The 20,964-nt window shown below is 48.4% G+C and overlaps 2 protein-coding genes across 2 annotated transcripts; both read right to left on the minus strand.

The window, feature by feature from the left end:
* Window positions 1-246: 246 nt before the first annotated feature.
* LOC135815758 (nuclear pore complex protein Nup93-like) lies at window positions 247-20,911 on the minus strand. Its single transcript, XM_065329099.1, has 27 exons — window positions 20,660-20,911; window positions 19,616-19,733; window positions 19,061-19,123; window positions 18,804-18,935; window positions 18,194-18,268; window positions 17,828-17,917; window positions 17,191-17,267; window positions 16,336-16,395; window positions 15,288-15,420; window positions 14,803-14,900; window positions 14,397-14,456; window positions 13,741-13,818; window positions 13,393-13,480; window positions 12,691-12,802; window positions 11,995-12,071; window positions 8,315-8,429; window positions 7,689-7,806; window positions 7,265-7,337; window positions 6,607-6,651; window positions 3,849-3,965; window positions 3,314-3,358; window positions 2,915-2,988; window positions 2,435-2,552; window positions 1,949-2,032; window positions 1,627-1,697; window positions 1,237-1,291; window positions 247-839 (listed from the first exon to the last, which is right to left on the minus strand). Exons 1-27 carry the CDS (start codon window positions 20,827-20,829, stop codon window positions 720-722), a joined length of 2,466 nt encoding a protein of 821 aa, XP_065185171.1. The 5' UTR covers window positions 20,830-20,911; the 3' UTR covers window positions 247-719.
* LOC135815767 (uncharacterized) lies at window positions 9,444-10,788 on the minus strand. The gene is made up of 2 exons (XM_065329109.1): window positions 10,661-10,788; window positions 9,444-10,627 (listed from the first exon to the last, which is right to left on the minus strand). Exon 2 carries the CDS (start codon window positions 10,574-10,576, stop codon window positions 9,875-9,877), a length of 702 nt encoding a protein of 233 aa, XP_065185181.1. The 5' UTR covers window positions 10,577-10,627; window positions 10,661-10,788; the 3' UTR covers window positions 9,444-9,874.
* Window positions 20,912-20,964: the final 53 nt, after the last annotated feature.

Below are 20,964 nucleotides of genomic sequence, written 5' to 3' on the forward strand. Positions count from 1 at the left end.
GGGCCGGGCCAGCGCGGATCGCCTGGGAAAGCATAGTATGAGTGTAACTTACTTGTAGAAGGAAACGACCTGACAGACTCTACCTCGTATTGCGGCCGAGTGAAGTGACCTGAAGGAACGGGATAATGCTCTGTAGCCTTTTGTTCATACCGGAATGATTTTTTTCCGGATAATTGATTGATTTAAAGCACAGCGTTTCATGCTTGACATCTGGACAACATGTTCAGATAACGCACAAGACGGCACTTGCGTATTTGGACAACCAATGAGGCAGGGATGAAAACAGGACAACATGACAGCAACAACAACATCAGCAATCAGTCCCCAAATTATACTAGCCACTAAAAAAACCAGAAAATCAGCAGAAAATACATAATAGCTTTTCCAAAGGACATTATGGGAACTGTTTGAATGAGGTTGATCATAGAGTTGTTAGAATGTCACTCATTGGCACAGAGTGCACCGTTGCATCATACAGCATCTCAACCCTAGCAGTTCTCAACATTGAGAGGAGTGAAGGCTACACGTGGAGAGCGATGCGGAGAGAAGAAGTCCACAGTCAGTACGATCGGCCCGCAAGAACACAGGCGCGGGACTATCAAGTGATGCATTGTGCTGGTAAGCATTAGCAGCAGCTGCACGGGCCCGTACAGAACAAGATGTCTTCGTGTGAGCACCTAGGCTAGTTGAGAGCGAGGACTGTTCCACCACCACCGCCACTAGACTTCCATGAGCACCTCCATCTGCACGAGTCTGGCGTTCATGTCACCAGGCATACAGTAGGGCAGCATGCCGGCAAACGTGATCAGCGTACGAGCCTGCTGACGGAGAACGGTGAGCTGCAGCAGCGCAATGCACAGGACATACAGCAATACAATCAATCAATATCTTGAGAGGAGGCAACGTGCAATGCTCATCAAAACTCAGGTCTGCAGAGTGACTGCAACACAATACTGTATGTTACCGGTTATAAGACGACCCCAATACTCGGGGCCTCAGTTTACCGGTTCAATATCAATATGACCAATAGCGGCTAAACGCCAATCGTTATTCGACTACCCCTTTTAAAAGGTCGACTTAGAACCGGGAAAAGATGGTGGCCATAACGCCACAAACGCAAGGAGCAGAGTTGGAAAACAATGCCCGCTATAAAAGCAAGCACTTGGCTTTAAGAATAAAGCCATACTACACCCAAGCGGCTGAAGCCACTCACTAATTTTGCTAAAAATCTCTTACCGTCGAGGCGTCGGCAGCAGACGACATTGATCGCATGGGCGTAGATCCACCACCACTGTATCACCAGAGACACAAACAGATCCGCATTAAATTCGACACTGTCACGTACACCAGACATGAAGATGGATGAAAGAGCTCGGGGTTCGCACGGAAAATCTTTCCGCTGGCATTTCCATATCGGCAGAGACACCTCACAAATAACAGCTCGGGAATAACCACTGTCTTTATCTTCAGACCAAGTAACCAATCCACTGCATACTGTAAACCACACGAATAATGACAGCTCGCATACAGCAACACTTTTCTCATGCCCGATGAGGGTCGTTATTCACAAGGCTGACAGCACAAGAAAGTTCAAAATGTCTCTACGACAGTTAGAAGTGTACTGACCGAGTGCTGGTGTACTGTTGGTAGAGCAGTTGCATAGAGGTCAGTAGAACATCAGGCAGTACATGTCGAACCTAAGAGCATGACATCAGCAAACACACACAACGAGGTCAGCAGAACATCAGGCTGCACGTGTCGAACCTAAGAGCATGACATCAGCAAACACACACAGAGCACAGTACATGTACCAATCGTTTCGCATCGCAAGAACATACTGGAAAGTACAGCCAAAGTGAAGTCTTTCTCTAGGAGCCTGACGGTTCTAACCGAGAGAGTGTGTGTGTGTGTGTGTGTGTGTGTATGTGTGTGCGTGCGTGCACGTTACCTCGTCCGTGTACTGTCGCAGTCCGGTTACACGCTGCTCAATCTCGCCTTCAGTCAGCGGTACCAGTTTCAAGCGACGCAGCACCTGCATGCAGACACACAACAATGGAAGCAGCAGCAGCAACAGTTCATGCTACCAAACTAGCAAGGAGATGGAAATCAGCATCAAACATTACTATGAACATGATTTACGCATCGCACCGAAGAAGATACAACCGTATTTAGTTTCTACCCGGATAATTTACCAAAAAGCAATTTAATCCTGTGTACAATGTTACTGCTCATGCCTCCTTCACCGACCCCATTGTTTATCAAATACAGAGCGGTGAGTATATTTCGATTTTAATACAACACACAAACACATTATTTATTTATTTACTGTCTGCACTTCACGGCACATAATGAAAATAGCCAATACAAGGAAGTGAGGGTGAAACCAGCCACGGACTGATGCCAGCTGGCAGTGTATCAAACTATTCTGACTCACGTCTAAGCTTGGTCCGACTTGGCGTGCACGGAACAAGTCAAAGAACTGCACAAGGTCGATGAGCATGCAGAACGATGACATGTTGCCGCTATTCGCACTGTGACCGTGTGAGCGATACCTGCACACAATGCCACAGGGGAAGGAGTAAACGAGACGGAGCACATTGAGACGAGATTGGCAGCATGATCACGATCAAGTACATGTGAAAACAGAAAGGTTCCAGGCAGTCCGAAGGAGTACAATCCTGAAGGGTGGATCTAGTTCCAACAAGAAGAGGAGGATGAAGAATGTGTTGTTACTATGAGTTTCACACACTAGGCTGTTGTCTTATGATCGCTTAGTGTGCGAAGCTCGGAGTAATAACACATTCTTCATCCGCTTATTCTTGATCAGTCACATGTATTAGTGGCGGGTCCAATTTACAAAGGAAGCAGTAGCAGCAGCAGATCTATTTGTATGTTGTGAAGTAATTGCACTCACCGCTTGGCAATGGTCAGCCCTAGTGCTTTGAGGTGGTTGCGAGTAGAAGATACACCAGAGCCGCCAACCAATACCTGAGCAAAGAGCGGACAGAGCAGCACCATACCACCATCACCATCACCATAGCCATCCACAACCGCAGTGCTGCAAAAAGTGAAATCCAGTCGCGTCACAAGGCGCAAATTTGAGTGACGCGACTGGCAGATGTGAAGCGATCTATAGCATGCTTGGGCAGTCAAGGGCATCGAGTTTCCATCACTGGAACCTCTTTACCCTGCCTGCACCCGTATGTATATCATACACATGCTCAACGTGTCTTTCCGGACGTAATACAACACAGGGGGCTGTCCAGTAAACTATTCACCCTCCAGCATATCCGACTGGAGTCCTTGTGCCTACCTGACTGATTAGTTTGTTGAGGATGGCGATAACCTTGTCATGGCACTGGACACAGTAACACAGGAGAAAGAGATGGCACACAACACTTGGTAAGTACAATGCAAAAACCATATTAGCGCTGCGTGCATAGGCTATGAGATTGAGGTGAACAAATAAATAAATTAATTAAAAAGAGAGGACCAAAGGTTTACAAGTTATCTGTTTTCGTGAAAACACTAACAATTATAAGCAGGATACTGTTGAGTCAGAGCGTGCAACAATTAGCACAACATTGACTGGTGTGATACTGATATTCAACGACTTGATGCTTAGCTGCATGTTATGGCAGCGGAACAGAGTGTACCGGACGCAGCAACACAGGAGAACGAGAGCACACAATACAAAAGTAATCATGGCACTGAGCATCGAGTGTACAGACTCAATCACTCCATCATCCAGACACTCTCCAACACATTCACACGCCAACTCCATCACGCACAGCAGCACTCAGCTAGAGGAAAACTCTGCAGCTCGCCCCGTAACTAGTAGTACTCACCCCGGCGAGGTCGTAAAGATGCACGGAATCCTCCAGCAGGCCCTCCTGCTCTGCCCGGCTGGCCACGTGACGAATGACGCTGCGCGAGTCCACCTTGAACCTGTCCAGGTATCCAGGCTGTAAGCACGGCACACCAAGCAAACCAAACACATGAGTTACGGCACAATACATACAGAAATCCTGCTTTAGGAATCCTGCTTTGTAGGGAACACACACACACACACACACACACACACACACACACACACACACACACACACACACACACACACACACACACACACACACACACACACACACACACACACACACACACACACACACACACACACACACACACACACACACACACACACAAACACACACACACATTAGTACTGTAGAGGCAGAAAATTTCGTCGGTCAATAATTTCGTCCAACTCCAAAGAAGAGTAGTTCGTCCGGTTGAAAATTTCGTCCATGGGTCATAAGAGTGTATAGAAACGCTGGACAAATCGATATTCGTCCTACATTTAATTTAGTCCAAAAGCTCCTTGGACGAAAAAGACGAAATTAAATTCCAGACGAATATTTCTGCTTACTGTAAGACATGTATATATAACGAGGAAGCAAATCTAACGTTTTAACGGATGACATTTCTTCGTTATAATAAGATCCGTTGAGGCCGTACTGCTTCATATATGCTGTGTGTGGATATGGCAGAATACTGCAAGATCGTTAACATATCTTCTCGTTAACCTATGAATTTTGGACAATCGTTAAATTTGCGACTCGTTATAATAACATGTCTTACAGTATACAGTATAAGATAAATGGGCCAGTGCATGCAATACCGTGTCTAAGGGCAAATGTTTTGAAATTTTTTTCTTTCTTGAAAATCAATCACAGGAGTCTAGAGAACACCTCTGTGGAAGATAAAGTTGGATATCACATTTGAAAGTACATAGAGACCATGATTTCTATGGCATTGTCCAACATAGAATATGCCTTGTATAATGCATTATCTACAGTGTCGCTGAAAGCAGCAACAGTTTTGCGTATCAGCCTTTAGTATTGGCCAAGACATTCAATGAAGGCTGCCTTGTTCTCCAGTCGAAACCGGGCAACATTGTCCAGCAAGTTCTTGCGGCGCTGAGCTAACAAGAACTCGAGTTCTTTTTGTGCAAAGACAACATGGTCACAGAGTGGTTCCGTTGCAGAATTCTTTTCATCCTATGCACGAGGAGAACGAATATTGTCCCAGAGCAGCTCACACTTTTTGCACACGTCCATCCGTCGCGTCATGAACCCGATGGACTTGCACTTCTTAGTCCACAGATACGAAAATATAATGGGTAACCCAGGGTTTGCGCTTCACCAGACTGCTCGACATGTTCCGAAAGGACAAACTTGTAGGCGACAGATGTAGGCAAGTTTATGGGAGATTCCTCACCTCTCCCTCTTGGTGCTACAGGCAAAGGGAGACTGAACACTAAGCTGTAGTTCAGAATAAACTGCTGCGCTCTGTCTCCCACTTCTGCACAAAATTGATTCCAAGGCACATTGCCAGATTTCCATGTGCACCAGGATGACAGCTATTGTTCTCCTTGTCCACTTGCACACAGTCATGTTCTGCCAACCACATGGAGCTGCATAAACGCGGTTCCACACACGATGTATCTAATCCCATCACAGTTTATCCAAACGTGATGCGCGTCCGTTCCGTTGCGGAAGCTGTCGACTGATGCACGACAGTCGACAGGATCGTCATGCGTGCAGCGCAGCCAGCACACCAATATCAAAAGTGCCGAGGTCCTTCGATTTCATCGCCGAGATTTAGTCGTCGTAATGGAGGATTGCGCTCGACGTGAAGCTGCTGAAATGGTAGTTCCGAACGCAGCCACAGCCTTCAAGAATCAGTGAGTCCACAGCGGCAATGCTCTGAAGCGCGTCCTGCTCATCGTCGCTTGCAGAGTCCACAGAATCTCCGCCTAATTCATCCGCTCTCGACTCGCCTTCAACCTCAAAGCAGGAGTCTTTCACTCCCGGACGCTTAGCTGGGGCTTCGTCAGAGTCACTGTGAGCAGTACAGCTGCTAGTTGCCGACTGCTCCGACTCACGACTCGCCAAATAAAATTAATTGTCGTCTTCCTCCTCGATAGTAAACCTTGCCGATCTCTTCGGACGCGCCGACGATAATCACGCGAGCGGTACAGCTCAACCGACGTGCTGCTCGGCGTCTGCCGCGAGTGTGTCTACTCAGAGGCCCTTCCTCAAGTGCTACTTCCAACTCCTCCTGCGCCGCCACGTCCATGACTATTGCTGCAAGTCGATCGCTTGTCGCTTCTCTTGTCGTCTTGAGATCGATTGGGAATATAGACAAGATCCGCGATCGAGCCACAAAAAAATATAACTCTTCTTTCCGATCGATTTTCTCAAAATTCTGAAAGAAATCGGTTTCCCCCGAAGACACGTTTTCGCATGCACTGGCCCAAATTTTGGGTTAAAGTGGCAGCCCAGCAATACAAGAGACATTTTCAGGAGCAGCACCGGCTGGTGAGGTGTTACATGCTGCAGTGAAGGCAGCCTGTCGGGCAGTAAGGAAGTTGTCACTACGGCTCAGCAGACCACATAGAGGAGTTACACACACCCCACGCAGACCCGGTGACCCCCCCCCCCCTCCATACACCCCCCTCCCCCCCACACACACAAACCACTGAGAACAGGAGAGCCTTAATGGTGATTTACACATTGCACACCAGCAAGGCGAGTAACATACCTTGACACTGCCGTCAGGATTCATCTCTCCCAGGAGTGCAGAGAACTAGCAGTTAGTCACACAGGAACACAGTGACAGATGACAAAACCAGAAGTTGTGTCATGGAAAACAAAAACAAAAAAGAGAGACAGAACACATGAACAACACAGACTCCAGCACGCTGCCACGGCACATTAACACACTCCTTAAAAAAAATTTCCGGGGTCGTTGAGAAGAAATACATTCGATCCAAGCCTTCAATTCCCTGGTCTACTGTTGCTGTCTTCTTGATTTCATTCTCCACTTTCATAATGGCTACTTTTGACGAGTCGCAGAAACAGGTACTGAGAATCTCTGTCTGAGATGCATGACGAATCCATGTCTGTCGAGCCCACCCTTCATTCTCAGCCCCGGTCCACAGATGTGAGTGACTATGCAGGAAAGCCGCGCCATGAGGAAAACTTTGTCAAGGAGGTGCGACAGTGCGGCTGCCTGTTGGACAGAACCTCCAAATATAACGAGGACAAAGGAGTTGCTTGCCTAGGTGTGCATGCATGAAAATTTGTCATCCTTGTCAATTTACTACATGCATTTATTCTCTGACGCTTTGTTACTACTCATACTTAGTGCCAGTAGTGGTACAGCGGGGGAATAGACCATTGTTAAATGCAGCACCTACCTCCCGTGTCTCTAACGCCAGTGCGCTAACCGACTGCTCAAACAGCTCCTCTCCCGGTAGTCCGGTGAAAGGTCTGAATGCACAGACAAGCAAACAGGCAGACATGCATATATACACACGCACGCACACACACACACACACACACACACACACACACACACACACACACACACACAAACATGCCAGTTTCAGTTTGCGGCCAAACCTACAGTGTACACGCACATTTACAGTCAATAGTGAAAAGGTCGGAACAGCTGGGTATATGTGAACAACACAGACATGAAATGTGAATCACCCGTGGCAGTAGCAAACACCTTTGCTCAAAAACTACAAGAGAAAGGAAACAATCACAAAAAGGATAGCATGCTGCAGAAACAAAGTGGAACGGAGTACTGATCTTTTTGTTTCTCTTGGTAAACCGTACCTCAGAATGTACGCGTATTCCAGCGCTTCCCGTGGGTCGGTGGCGGCGAATCTCTGCAAGTGTGTTTGAACCATCTGGCCAACATTGATCTGAGGCTGCTCGCCAGCATCGCGTTGCACTGTGACAAGCAAACACACACGCGAGCAGAGATTGATTGATGCTTGGAGCAATGTAAAAGACCCGATGCACTGCTGCACTGTACGCTAATCAATGGGGTGTTCACCAGCATCGCAACTATCTATGGTATATTTATTCACGGTTCGCAGGCTAGAGGCCGAGTTTTCCGTGTCGGTAGGAACGCCACCACCCTCAAGGATCAAGGCGCAGATGCAGCTGCTAAACCACTATCTATGGCTGTGGTAGGTGTGATGTTAACCTGTTCACCATGTACTGTACATACTGTATTTTTACATCCTTGCCATGTGAGAGCATTTGTATAGAAAGTGTACACAGCATGTGGACATCGGAACCCTACTCAATATTACAGAGGAGCTTCTGAATAGAGTGGTTTATATCTTTGCCACGTGATTGCACTAGTGTAGAAAGTGTACGTGGCATGTGGACATTAGAACTCTACTCAACAGAAGTGCGGTGGAGGATGACGACTGCATGCACACTGTACTCACATATAGGTCCCGTGACCTTCTCCGTGTTGCGTAGAAAGCCGGAGTCTTGCAGTGCCAGCGCAAAGTGGACGGCGTGGCTGCGCAGGGACGGCTGCCGCCACAGGAACTCCAGTGCCTACGCACACACAGACACACAGTGCAGAATGCAGGCACACACACACACACACACACACACACACACACACACACACACAGCGTTCAACATTTCCACTCCAACACAGGCTTTACAATGCACTTCCGGACCCTTGGTCCATCACCGGGCGGTAACTAGAGGCAGCCGCGCCCTCCACACCACTGGGCATTTTTTTGCGCATTCCGTATTTTACCGGTTGTAAATCGACCCCGGCTATAACCTATAATGTTGACGGTCCATATACTTGGGGCCTCGATGTCTGGGTTCAAAGGCAGTAACAACCTGCTTGTAAGTTCACAGCCCCTTTTTTTAGTTCAGTTTTTAGGCCATACAAGGTTGATTTATAACCGGCAAAACACGGCACTTGGTGGTTTCTCAAGCCAGCGTGCAGCGGATCCATCACTATGTCTCTTATTGGCCATAGGCCATCGTAAGAATAAGAGTTCGAACGACTGAAGAGGTGGCATTGGGCGCGTTCGATTACGCACGATACTGTCCATTCCAGAACGCCCTACGATGCATACACCATTGCATTTACAAAAATTTCGTCATCAGTATCCACAGAATCAGGGTCCATAAAAAATTCTCAGTCTCCAGCCAGAGTTGATGCATATGGCGTACACTCTCTCACGTTGCACAAAGAGTCGCTGCATACTCGCATGTGATCTCTTTGCACGGTTTTGGTGAGTGGACCGTGACCAGAGACCAAGACGACTTCCAGTTGTTTGAACGCTTCGCCGCAGTCACCCTCGACCTGGTCATTGGAGAAGATTTCAAACCTTGTGCAGGGGCGTATCTGGTCCCCCTTTTAGTGGGGTACACGGCTGCATATGTGTAGGATGGTTGGTGCATGTCATTCACGGTCAATATGTGCATGCTGAACCAAGGTCGAAATTTATAAGAGGGGGGAGGGGGGGGGGGTTGTATGCCCCCCCCCCCCTCGTGCCCCATGCGGGCTACATGCCTGTTGTGTCCAGAATGTGCAATCAAACGTGCTCATTAGTTAAAAGTGTTGATGAAGACAAATTGCAATGAAGAGCTGGTGTGCTAATTGTAAGCATAGACCGTGAAATACACGAGACAGGAACCAACAGTAAGCAAAACTAGCGTGGATTCGCGTGCACGAAAAGAACGGTGCACGTTAAGCGACACACGCAAGTGCACACACAGAGGTCAAGACACAGGCCAGGCAAGGGTGAGTGCGAGCGAGGGTGGCAGGCGGACATCTCGTGCCACGGGTGACTACAGTCGACTCCACTTATAACACACTCACATACAGCGAATTTCGTGATAATTATAGCGAACCAGCGTCCATATCCCAGTTCGAACCCGCAGTGTTAAGTGAATTTCTGTTATAATGAACTTCACCTATAAAGAACTAATTCTCCTGCACAATGGTGTTCGTTACATCAGGAGTCGACTGTAATTCACAAACGAGGGCGCGCGTCAACGCATCCGGAGAGGAGCGTGTCCACCATGTACTTGGCAAAGCTCTGGCAGTTCTGTGTCAGCAGCTTGTAGCTGTGCGTCGCCGTCCAGTCGTGCATGGCGCGCACGGCCTGCGCGTGCGTGCAGGTGCTGGAGCCGGCGTGCTTCACCAGCTGGAAGCCGTGAGCGCCGTGCTTGTACTTGAACATGGGATCCATCACGTCCAGCGCCTGGCCGTTCGGGTACGAGCCGCCAAACTCGTACACAAAGCCGCGGTACTGCACACCCTCGTGGTAGTACTTGAGGTTGATCTTCTTCAGTGCGCCCTCCATACACGGCATAGGCATTTCCACCTTGGCCACGTGCACTTCGAATCCGCCCTTGTGATCACGAAGGCACCCGTCGGCGTCTGGTCCGAGCTGCACGCGCGACGCGCACTTCGACTTACGGTAATACACCGGGCAGCACTGCTCCGCATCCATGCACGTGTGCTGTGCGCCGTGGCAGTAGAACTCGGTCGGGCGGCAGCTCTGCGGAGCGTAGCCGTCACCGGAGCCTCTGCGCTGGTGTAGCGCGGCGGCGGCGTAGAACCGGCGCAGTGCTGGCGATCTCAGTGCACTGGCCGCGGACAGATCAGCAGCATAACTGATGATTAGGATCATGCTACAGAGTAACACTAGGCAGTGACTTGCCATTGCCATGCTGGGGTTCGTACCGGGACTGCAGAAGTGTTTGATACAAGCTGCTGCAGCCTAGTAGAAGTGTTTGATACAAGCTGCTACAGCAACCGTAACTGATCAACACAGGAAAGATAAGACGTGGGGCTCAATTATGTACACCTACTTCTACACGACCGCATGAGCACTGTGTATGTCACCGGCCAATGGTACTGGACTGACAATCCACGAGGGGAGAGCGATACCTCTACTTATACCTGCTGGCAGGATGTCAACGGCGCCAGAAGAGCAGGGCAGGAGCGGCGGAAGAAGTACGGATACTTTCCCCACACACAACACCTCTCGGACATGCACTCAGCACCGCCAATACGTCACCCGTCACTCGGTGACCAGTACAGCGTTCACGCCAGGATCCGTTCACAGTGTGTATGATAAGCAACCCCACTTCCTATCCAGCTGAAAGAAGAAACCCCACCAAGCATAGACGCTGTGAGAAGCAATCGGAGAACTTTACGTGCAACTACACACATAGTACACCGGCTGGATTCCCTCACGGGAGCAGCACAGACGACCTCCAGCTTGCCTTCCACACTGGGGAACTGACCCAGATGGCACAGGCAGCAACACAGCCACAGCTGGCAACACAGCACAGTGCACACACACAGATTGGCCCCAGCCAGGCAAGCACAGTCATACACACGTGTGACCCCGCACGCATCAGCAGGGCCCGCATCATGTTGGTCAGGGTCATACGGATACCTATGTGCATGTACTAGTACCAGTAGCAGCACACACTGACGCATGCTGCCAGTGTGACTTTCACAACACACAGGCCACAATAAAGTACATGCAGCACACACACACATGTACACACATGCACACACATGCACCTACATGCACACACATGCACACGCTGACACACCCGCACACACACAGGAACCAGGACATGCACGGGTACTAGCACACGCTGACAGTGTGACTTCCTCAACACACAGGCCACAATAAAAGACGGCATGCAGCACACACACGGGGACCAGCACACAGACAACCACACACCAACACACCAACACATAGACAAAAGACAGCGCTCACACTCACAGGAAACCAGCCAGCAGGATGCAACACACGGGGACACTCACACACAAACAGAACACAGTGATCCAAGACCACAGGAAACAAGCCAACAGGACGCTAAGAACTTAGTAGAGTAGGAAGCAACACGTACATGTACACACATTCTCACCGTCAACAACAGGATACTAACAAGCAACACATATACACATTCTCATCGCCAGCATGGAGGCACCATTGCTTGAAGTCCCCCGCAGCTAGACACAACCTTCCAATACTCACAGCGTAATTACCTTGTCTGAGCAGCAGTGCATGCCCAGCTAATCATCAGTATCAAGCAAGAGAAGGTAGTGGCAGTGGCAGTGACTCACCGTTTCGAAATCCGCCACCAGCAACAGCACTTTGAAGTACAGCCATGGCTTCTGCTGCGCCTTGAAATGCACTTCTCCTGCACAGCACACACAGAGGTATAAGCAAGCATGTGTACAAATGTACTTTACATATACAAATGTACTTCTAAGTCAAAATAAGTGCACTACCAGTCTATCATGCTAGTGTTGTGGACATAGAAATCCGGTGGAATTACCGCGGCCAGCGCCCTTACTTGCTTAACACGTACACGCACTGTAACACTGCACAGATCATGAGATGGGCCAGCAGTGCTTACGACTGCAAGGCCAGCGCCCAGTGGCCACTTGACTTCTCAAAGAAGATTCAATGTCCGCTACAGTATAACAACTGGTGTGCACATTCATACAGTCAGATTTTGTGTAGCCTAGCTACCCAGGTGTTTCATCGGGAATACAGTGCAGGTTGGGGCACAGCATAGCCATTCACATTGACACAAGAACAAACGCACAGTGTAGTAGGAGAGCGAATCTGCAGTACGTACAACACCGCCGGAAATCAAAACCTACGCCACACACACACACACACACACACACACACACACACATACACACACACACATACACACACGTGCACACCACACACACACCCCCCCCCCCCCCCACACACACACACAAAGGCGCCGGCTGGTCTGCACGCTGTCTCCTGACTGCCCGTACCGTACGTGTCCACCATTGTGCGTTGCAGGTCCGCGTAAGTCAGCTGATCTGAGCGTCCAGGAAGATTGTGACTACTAGGCAGTATGCTGTCGCTGGGCTGAGCTTGATGAAGCTGAACACACAAAGTCATAGAGCAGGGACAGCGATCACAACATGAAATACATGTATAAGCAAGCATGTCGAGCCGGAATGCATACAGACCCTCCTATGGTTTACACTAGGACTGAGAATACAAAAAGTACTAAACTTAGTTGAACAAGATACACTCGCACATATTCTCTGCAACCTGCAATGCAACGGTCAGTTGGCATGGTCCTGGAGGGTGGCAGTGTTATTCCAGATGCGGGAATGTTCGTTTGATTGACGACATGAGCCATGAGACATAATCTATTTTAGTTCACCAATCTCAAGATGCAAGACTTAGTTCACACAATCGTCCACCCACCCGCCTACACAAAGCATAGCCACCACCAACAAACTCAGAGTGATGTACATGTGTTTGAATGAGACAAAGTGTATGAAGTCCGTGTTACAAATAGTGCTCAATACCCTAACAAGGGCAGAGCGTACTACACAAGGCAGAACAACAGAGACCAAAAAGCTTTCTCGTTACTCCGAGTTTCGTGTTCAAAAACACTCATCAGATCGTCTGCCTTGTGTTTGAATTATACATAATTGGAGACTGTAGGTGTTGGCCCTAACCTTCAGCCACAGGTAGTCCTCGGTCTTGACGCACACCTCAGCATGATTCTCATGAGGATCCACCCCACACACGATGGAGTACACAGCTCTGTTAACGCGCGTACACACACGCACACACACAGACACACACAGACACACACGCACACCCAGAGAGAGAGACACACACACACAGACACACAGCCAGGAATGCAAATTAACAAACCTAGGCACGGACCCCTTAGTAGTGTAGATGAAATGCAGTTGATCACCCCATAAAATTCCCAATGAACTTGCTGTTGCTGACAAAAAGGACAGGAATAGTGCAACGCGGTGCCAAAGAGAGCAGCTGCTGACATGCTTTTCACGTACCGTTTGAACGGATCAGGAGAGTGACGCGCAACGCGGTTATACTCGAGATGCATCTTAGACTCCAGCGTCTGCGGCAGCCTGAAAGCATAACATCATACATGTACATGTATGTACACACGAAACCCCATTGACCAACAATACTAGCACTAACAAAGCCAAACGGTACACATGCTCAAAAGGAACCATAGGAAAATGAGGCTGTTGACTTGATTAATAGAAAAGCCCCAAATATGTGTATTTAGTAGTTTAGAGACCCAGGAAATTGATTGTGCTAAAGACCTTTGGCATCTTTTTCATCCAGACCCCACAAACCCACCACCATACACTCCCAGCTGACTTGCTACAAGCTAAGCTAAGGGCACAGTTGCACAATGCTCACTGCATTGCAATGGACCCGTGACTGAGAGAAAAACAAGCACTCATTGCGTGATATTGGTGAAGGGCGTTGTGCAGGGGAAAGAGGTCCTGCAATTATTGTTCGGCGCCCAAATTACATGGAACATCAGAACCCCCCCCCCCCCCCCCCCCAATAAAGGTAGCAGTGACCCCAGCAAGTATAATGTAGTGTAATACATTGTCAATGAAAATCATAGAGAATGCATAGTGGAATACTGCCAACAAGCCAGCCCAGCAGCTCATACCAACACATGACTCACCATCCGGTCTCACTGGATGCAAAGCGTTCGAGGTAAGTCTGGAAGTCGCCCAGGGAGTGCCTGCGCATAGACGAGAATAACACACTCGTGACCAATAAAAAAGAAACGGTTCAAACAAGAGTATAGGAAGCACCCTTGCCTCCCACCTACTACCCACCAACGGCCACATGCTATGAATGTGTCTCAGTTTAACTCAGCCACAGAAAATATGCTCCGACGAGTTCTATGTTCAGTTTACAACGAATGATTCTGCACTGGGGTACAAGTAATTGAATGGCGGTACCTTGACACACAGACTGCATTCTGTTCAGCACATCAGGCGATCAGCTGACAGTATTACCTTGAATCGACATCATGACGGTTGCCTATCACTGTGCTGGCCGCTCGGGCCAGGTGTACTACTTACCTGGACTGAGCGAGAACTTGAATGGCGGCTTGGACGTCACCACACCGCAGGCAATAGTAGAGAATAGCCCAGATTGGCTGTCCATCAATTTGGCCATCCTGCAGTGAAATGATATCACACACATACATATGGACAAGCACATGCATGCATGAATGCATGACCCCCCCCCCCCCCCACACACACACGCACAGTCAATGTGACAAGGAACAGCAATGGGTCGCCTGAGATCAGAAGTCGAGCGGCAAATGCCTACAGCTAGCACCCGAGAGTGCTTTGTACCCCCACCGGAAGTTCTTACCAGCTGATTTCAACGCAAACTGAAAGGCTGTGGAGTCAAGCAAACTGACAACAGAGGGAAGGACCGAAAGTAAAGTAAATCACCGTATCCGTTCCCAAAGGGAACTCACGCCGGCCGCTAACACCCGATAAACCCAAGGACCGAAGGGCAAGACAGTAAACGATGGATACTCAGTGCTGTAGCCTACCTCGGTCTGGAATCGGTCCCGTGGCAGCTGCAGGCGCAGGAAGGCGGTGACGAGGCGCTGAGTGCTGGGCACACCACCCAGCTGAGCAGAGGACAGGTGGCCAAACACCACAGTGCGCATGAAGTCCATATACCTAGGCACACAGAAAGCAATAAAAGATGTTTTGTTTCTTCTCCAACGTTTCGGGCTTACCCGGGCACCTACTACTGATCATTCTGATTTATAAAATAGTCTCCCTCAGAGCTCTCCCTCACCTTCCCCCTTTGAGCTCTCCCTCACGTGAGGTCAAGAGCCAAAGAGAAATATGCATGGCACCAACACATAAGGAGCAGGGAAGTAGACAGCTCTGGCTCAAATGATAAAGTGGTGGCTAAGTAGAACACTACATTTCACACATGCTTGGCGATCAGTCTGGGGGAAAGTCCCAGCTAATACCCAAAGGAGAGGTACTCTGCCAGATTTGTATACGTAGTAACAAGAGTACATAAACCAAAGTGTGCAACTGTGCATATCAGATCTGAAACAGCGCACTTCGTGCACTACGTCACCCTGCTGAGGTCAGCCAAGCCGCGACTTGCGTACAGCTCAAATTTTCATGTTTCATAGCCCGGAAATCAGCCAAGTTTGCTTGATTTTAGACGTCCTGTTTCAGGATTTCGGTGTTTTGTGTGACTGTGTACGCTGCGTACATCCACCAACAAGTAAAGTCACCAGGCTATCCGTATCAAAAAACCGAAATCAGGACAAATTCAGTGACCTGCACGACAGCGACTGGTTACGCAACTTTTCACCGTACCTGTGGCTTACCATGGCGTCAGAAATGACATACTGCACGAATTACGCTCCCACAGGAACCATCCCGAGTTGCACACTCTGGTTTATGTACTCTTGGTAGTAATTTTAGCTTTACAAATTACACAACAGACCATGCAAGAAAGCACAGGAATATGGGACAGGGCAGTAGCTTTCACTATAAGAAAACACTGTTCCCAGCATGCTGCCTGTTTCAGACTCAGCGCTCCGGTGCCTTCAACTGCACTAAACTCACCCAGCTTGGAGGAAGTTTCTACCTTGCCGAATGAAGGAAGCCTGGAGTGCCGTAGTTGCTCTATTAGAACACACACAGACACAGACGCACTCACACACACACACACACACACACACACACACACACACACACACACACACACACACACACACACACACAAACAAATTCATGAGCCCTATCTCAAGGAACGCAGTGGCGATACAATTACAGCTGGCGGGGACAAGACTTGGTGGGTCCACATTCATGTAAACACCATACCACAACACAAGACCCTTATGATAATGTACTCTACTTTCAGAAATTTTAGGTGCTCAATATTTTCAATATGAGGGCAAAGGCCAGGTTAGGCAAACAGAAAATTTAGGTACAGAGAAGCAGTTCCCTATTTGATTATGTGTGTTAGTGTTTGTTCGGTGTATCGAAAGTTTAGGTATGAAACAGATGCACTGAAAGTACCGAAAATAAAAGTACACCGAAAATTTGTTAAATTACAGTACTTGCTTCTTCCAAGGTAGCCCAGAGTCATGGAAGTAGCCAGGTCATCAAACAAACACTCGGTAAGAAAAAATAGTGCTGTCAGCAACTCCTGGCACTGAGGTATTCGGAATTCGGACACTCCAGTCAGACCTCGCTTATCCGGTCCTCTTTCATCCGGATCCCTCACCATCCGGAAAAAAGTCGTCGGTCACCGATTTACAGCATATGGCATGCATATATACAGGATGTGTGTTCGATTATCCGGTTCCCTCGCCTATCCAGATATTTTGTGGAAAGCGGATGTGTGCGGTTATGTGTGGTCTGAGTGTACACTGTATTAACAACACTACAATCAAGTACACGCTGTGTAGACCCTACCTAGCCTCGGGTGTCCTGGAGCGCAGAGGCGGTGTGTCCAGTAGACCGGAGAGCAAATGCCAACATTCGCCGGCACTCTGCACGGTACAACAACACACACATATACATGTATACATGTAATAACAAAAAAAACCCACATGTAAACACGCACATCCACATCGACATGTTCGTTAGGCAGCCCACGTGCACAATGCGTGGCTAACCAACGGGTAAGATTTGACGGTGCCTCTACCCTACAATGCAGTTCAAAAGCACGATTGACTGACATGAAGTGCACACAGCAAGGAGAGGAAGTTCTGTTGCAGCTCCGAAATTCATGTCGTTCACGGTACGATCATGAGCAAGGTGAAACTTGAAGTTGCAATAGAGATTTCTCTCCTTGCTGTGTGAAAAAGATCAGTCTCAGGGCACACAGCTCTCTTTAGGCAGTGGAGTACCCAGCTTCTTTAAGACATGGAGTGTATATCAGGCATGCGTAAAGCACTACAGACTGAGACATAGATGTTGACGCACGCGCGCACACACACATACACACACACACACACACACACACACACACACACACACACACACAGTGACACACACACACACACACACGCAAATCTTGAACGTGGGTACGTCCAGCACCAACACCCACCTTTTCCGTAAATTTCTCAGAGGCCTTCTCGAAGAGGGCGGTGAGATTGGACTGCAGGCCGTTGACAGTTTTCTCATTGTGAACGCAAACCTACCCAGAAGGAGGAACAAGAAGAGGAGATGCAGGGGGAGAGTGAGAGAGATAGAGACAGAGCACGAGGTTTTCGGCAAAACCAGCACCGGCGAGCCGTACAAAGAAAGTCAGAACAGTTGCAATCTACAAATCATGAAGCCCCCTCCATTGATACCCAAGCCGAGGCTCAACGCTGTGCGAACAAAATGGTGGGGAGCTCAAGAATGTTCAGTCCGGGGAGCCCAGCCTAAAAAATTCCCATGTGAATCATTACATCGTGTTGAGGAGTCTCACCTGGCGAGCGTAGACAGCCTCGACCGGGTCTAAGCTGCTGCTACGGTTGGTGGGGTGGCTTGGAGTAGCTTGTGTCTGCCAACAGATGAGAACACGACAATAGGTGAACCGTGGGATACAGGAAAAGAAAATGTTTAATTAGATCTATACACAAGTGCAGCAACCTCAAGGCTTGTGCTGGGTTGTAGCTAGGAATCCATATTCAACTACCGGTATTCGTTAATAACCAGGTGGGCGATGTGATCCGTTGCTCAAAAATAGTAGCTTGACAAAGCAACGTTGGTGATCCAATTGACACTTTATCATCCGGGCTGCCACAGGCCACCACTCTGGTTGCCCTGGCCCACTACACTCATAGTTACACTGACATACTGGTAAACCCAGCCACAGGGCACGGGGGAGAAAGTCGAGCTGCAACTGTGGCTAGAACAACAACGAGCTGAATGGAAGTCACCATTTCAATCCTTCATCACCCCCCCCCCCCCAAACATACACACTGGATACATAATTTAACATTGCCAAATCGGCATACACGCAACAAAACCTAGCAATTTAGTCGTTTACTTCTGAAGTAAAAGCAACGCGCTCCTGGCTCGATTTGCCGACGTACCTGCGGTGCCTCTGCCGGCAAGGTCAAGTTGTCAAAGCCCTGGCTGACAAGTGCTTGGAGGATGCGCTGCTTGTCCTGTTCCCACTCCTGACGAACACATCCCCAGTGACAGTCATTGGCAGCCGCGAAAGTCTGCACGGCCATTGCAGAAAGAAACGTCACAGATCACAAATCACAAACGTACAGATATACTCGAACAGATAGCAGGCAATACGCGAAAGGAAAAAAGAATGCATGAGGCGGCCAGCACAACTTACACTTCGGCGGGTCTCCTCGATTGCCGTCAGTAGGGCATTCTCGCGTTCATTGCGTAAGAAACCCTGCACACAAGGTAGAAGCCAGCGACGGCAGAAGAGCACACAAGAAGCACGCAATTATCAGCACTCTCAGCCACACGATAGAGCATTCCGGTCTAGGCTCCCAACCAAAGGGAATGGTGCGCCCTAATATCAGGATCACTGCTTCAAAGAACACAAGTTGCATGCCAAGCTCACTATAAAGCATGGAAACGTACTACAAACTCTAGCAGGAAGTGCAAACAGTTATAATGTACGTGCACAATAATGTATGTGCACCATTTTTTAAAGTAATTTACTGTAAGACATGTAATTATAACGTGGAAGTAAATGTAACGTTTTAACGGGTGCGATTTTTTCGTTATAATAATTTCTGTTGAGGCTGTAAGGCCTCATACGTGTTATGTGCGGATACGCCTGAAGACCGCAAGATCGTTAACGTGTCTTCTCGTTAACCTATGACTTTTGGACAATCGTTAAAATTGCGACTCGTTATAATAACATGTCTTACAGTACCTGAATGTCTGTGTCGCGAACGGGCGCGAGCGGCTCAAAACTCTTGGCGGCATTGATATTCTCAAGACGATGGGAGAGCTTTGGAATGTCAAACCCGCGGCTACCCAGTAGGAGTGATCTGCAAAGGAGAGCAGAATACATAATTGAACCACAATATGATCAATCCATAACAAATCACAGACAGCATGATAGATAGATGCCTTGCTTTCCACAGCACAGCACGAAGAAAAGTTACATTGTACCACTTTCCATATCACGGACATGATAACACTTCTAAATCTTATCTCAGATCAACGCACAAATCATAGATAGCATCAAGAGTGCATGAAAACCAGAGTGTGCATCTTGGGGCTTTTTCTACTATGGGCGTCTGTCACGGCGGAATTCCGTGACTACATCATATTTGGTGCAGATCTGAGGCGGGAAGTGGCGTAGTGCGTACAACTGAGCTGCGTTTGTGCAGAAAGAGACCTGCTTGAATCCTGCTTGTACGCACTACATCACTAAAATGATGTAATTGCGGAATTTCGCCGTGACACCAACCCATCCAAGCTGCACACTCTGGTTTGTATGTACTCTTGATAGCATGATACATGCTTTGCTTTCTACAGCATTTAATAAAAGGAATGGAGAAGAGGCACAACTTTCCATATCATGGACATGTACATATGCATGATCACTTCCAAATCTCATCTCAAACAACTATATCATCATAATGTCTTTGACCGATCTAGACTCTATTTAATTTTCTCCGGGATACACCCGCCCGAATCCGCTTGCACCACATGCCCAGATGTGGGCCTTCAGCATCCCTGTGTGAAACCACAGAATGAGGTGAAGGTGGCGTGAAAGTGGTGCTGTTGCCTACTTCAATTTATATTTGTAGGCTTAGATGCAACACCCACGTCTTATAGACTAGCATACTAGTGCCAATAATGCTGTCGCAGGAAGTGTTGTAAGTATGTTGCAACCACCAAATCAAGGACAACAGCCCAATATCCCCTATTTTTCATTTTAGATTACTATTATGTGAGGAAAACTCACGCTTTCACATCGGTGGTATCCGTGTCAGTTGTGGAAGCTTTTGTCCACAGTCGCTGACCCGCTTGAGCAATCTGCTGCAAGTTCCTTTGGACCCTCGGCAGCTCCGTACCTGCGTGGACATTGGCGGTGAGTTGCTCGGCCTGCTGGGCCAAATCCTCAAAATCCGCCATTTCACCTCACTCACTTCACATTCAACAAAAGTAAAGCTAGCACACATGCACACACTTTGATCAAGCTTTGTTTGAAAGTGAAAAAAATGTTTCTTTCAGACTTTCTTGGCGCGGGGTCGTTGGAGTTGTGATGTT

This window comes from Sycon ciliatum, chromosome 1 (assembly GCF_964019385.1).
Source record: "Sycon ciliatum chromosome 1, ocSycCili1.1, whole genome shotgun sequence".
NCBI classification, from domain to species: Eukaryota; Metazoa; Porifera; class Calcarea; order Leucosolenida; family Sycettidae; genus Sycon; species Sycon ciliatum.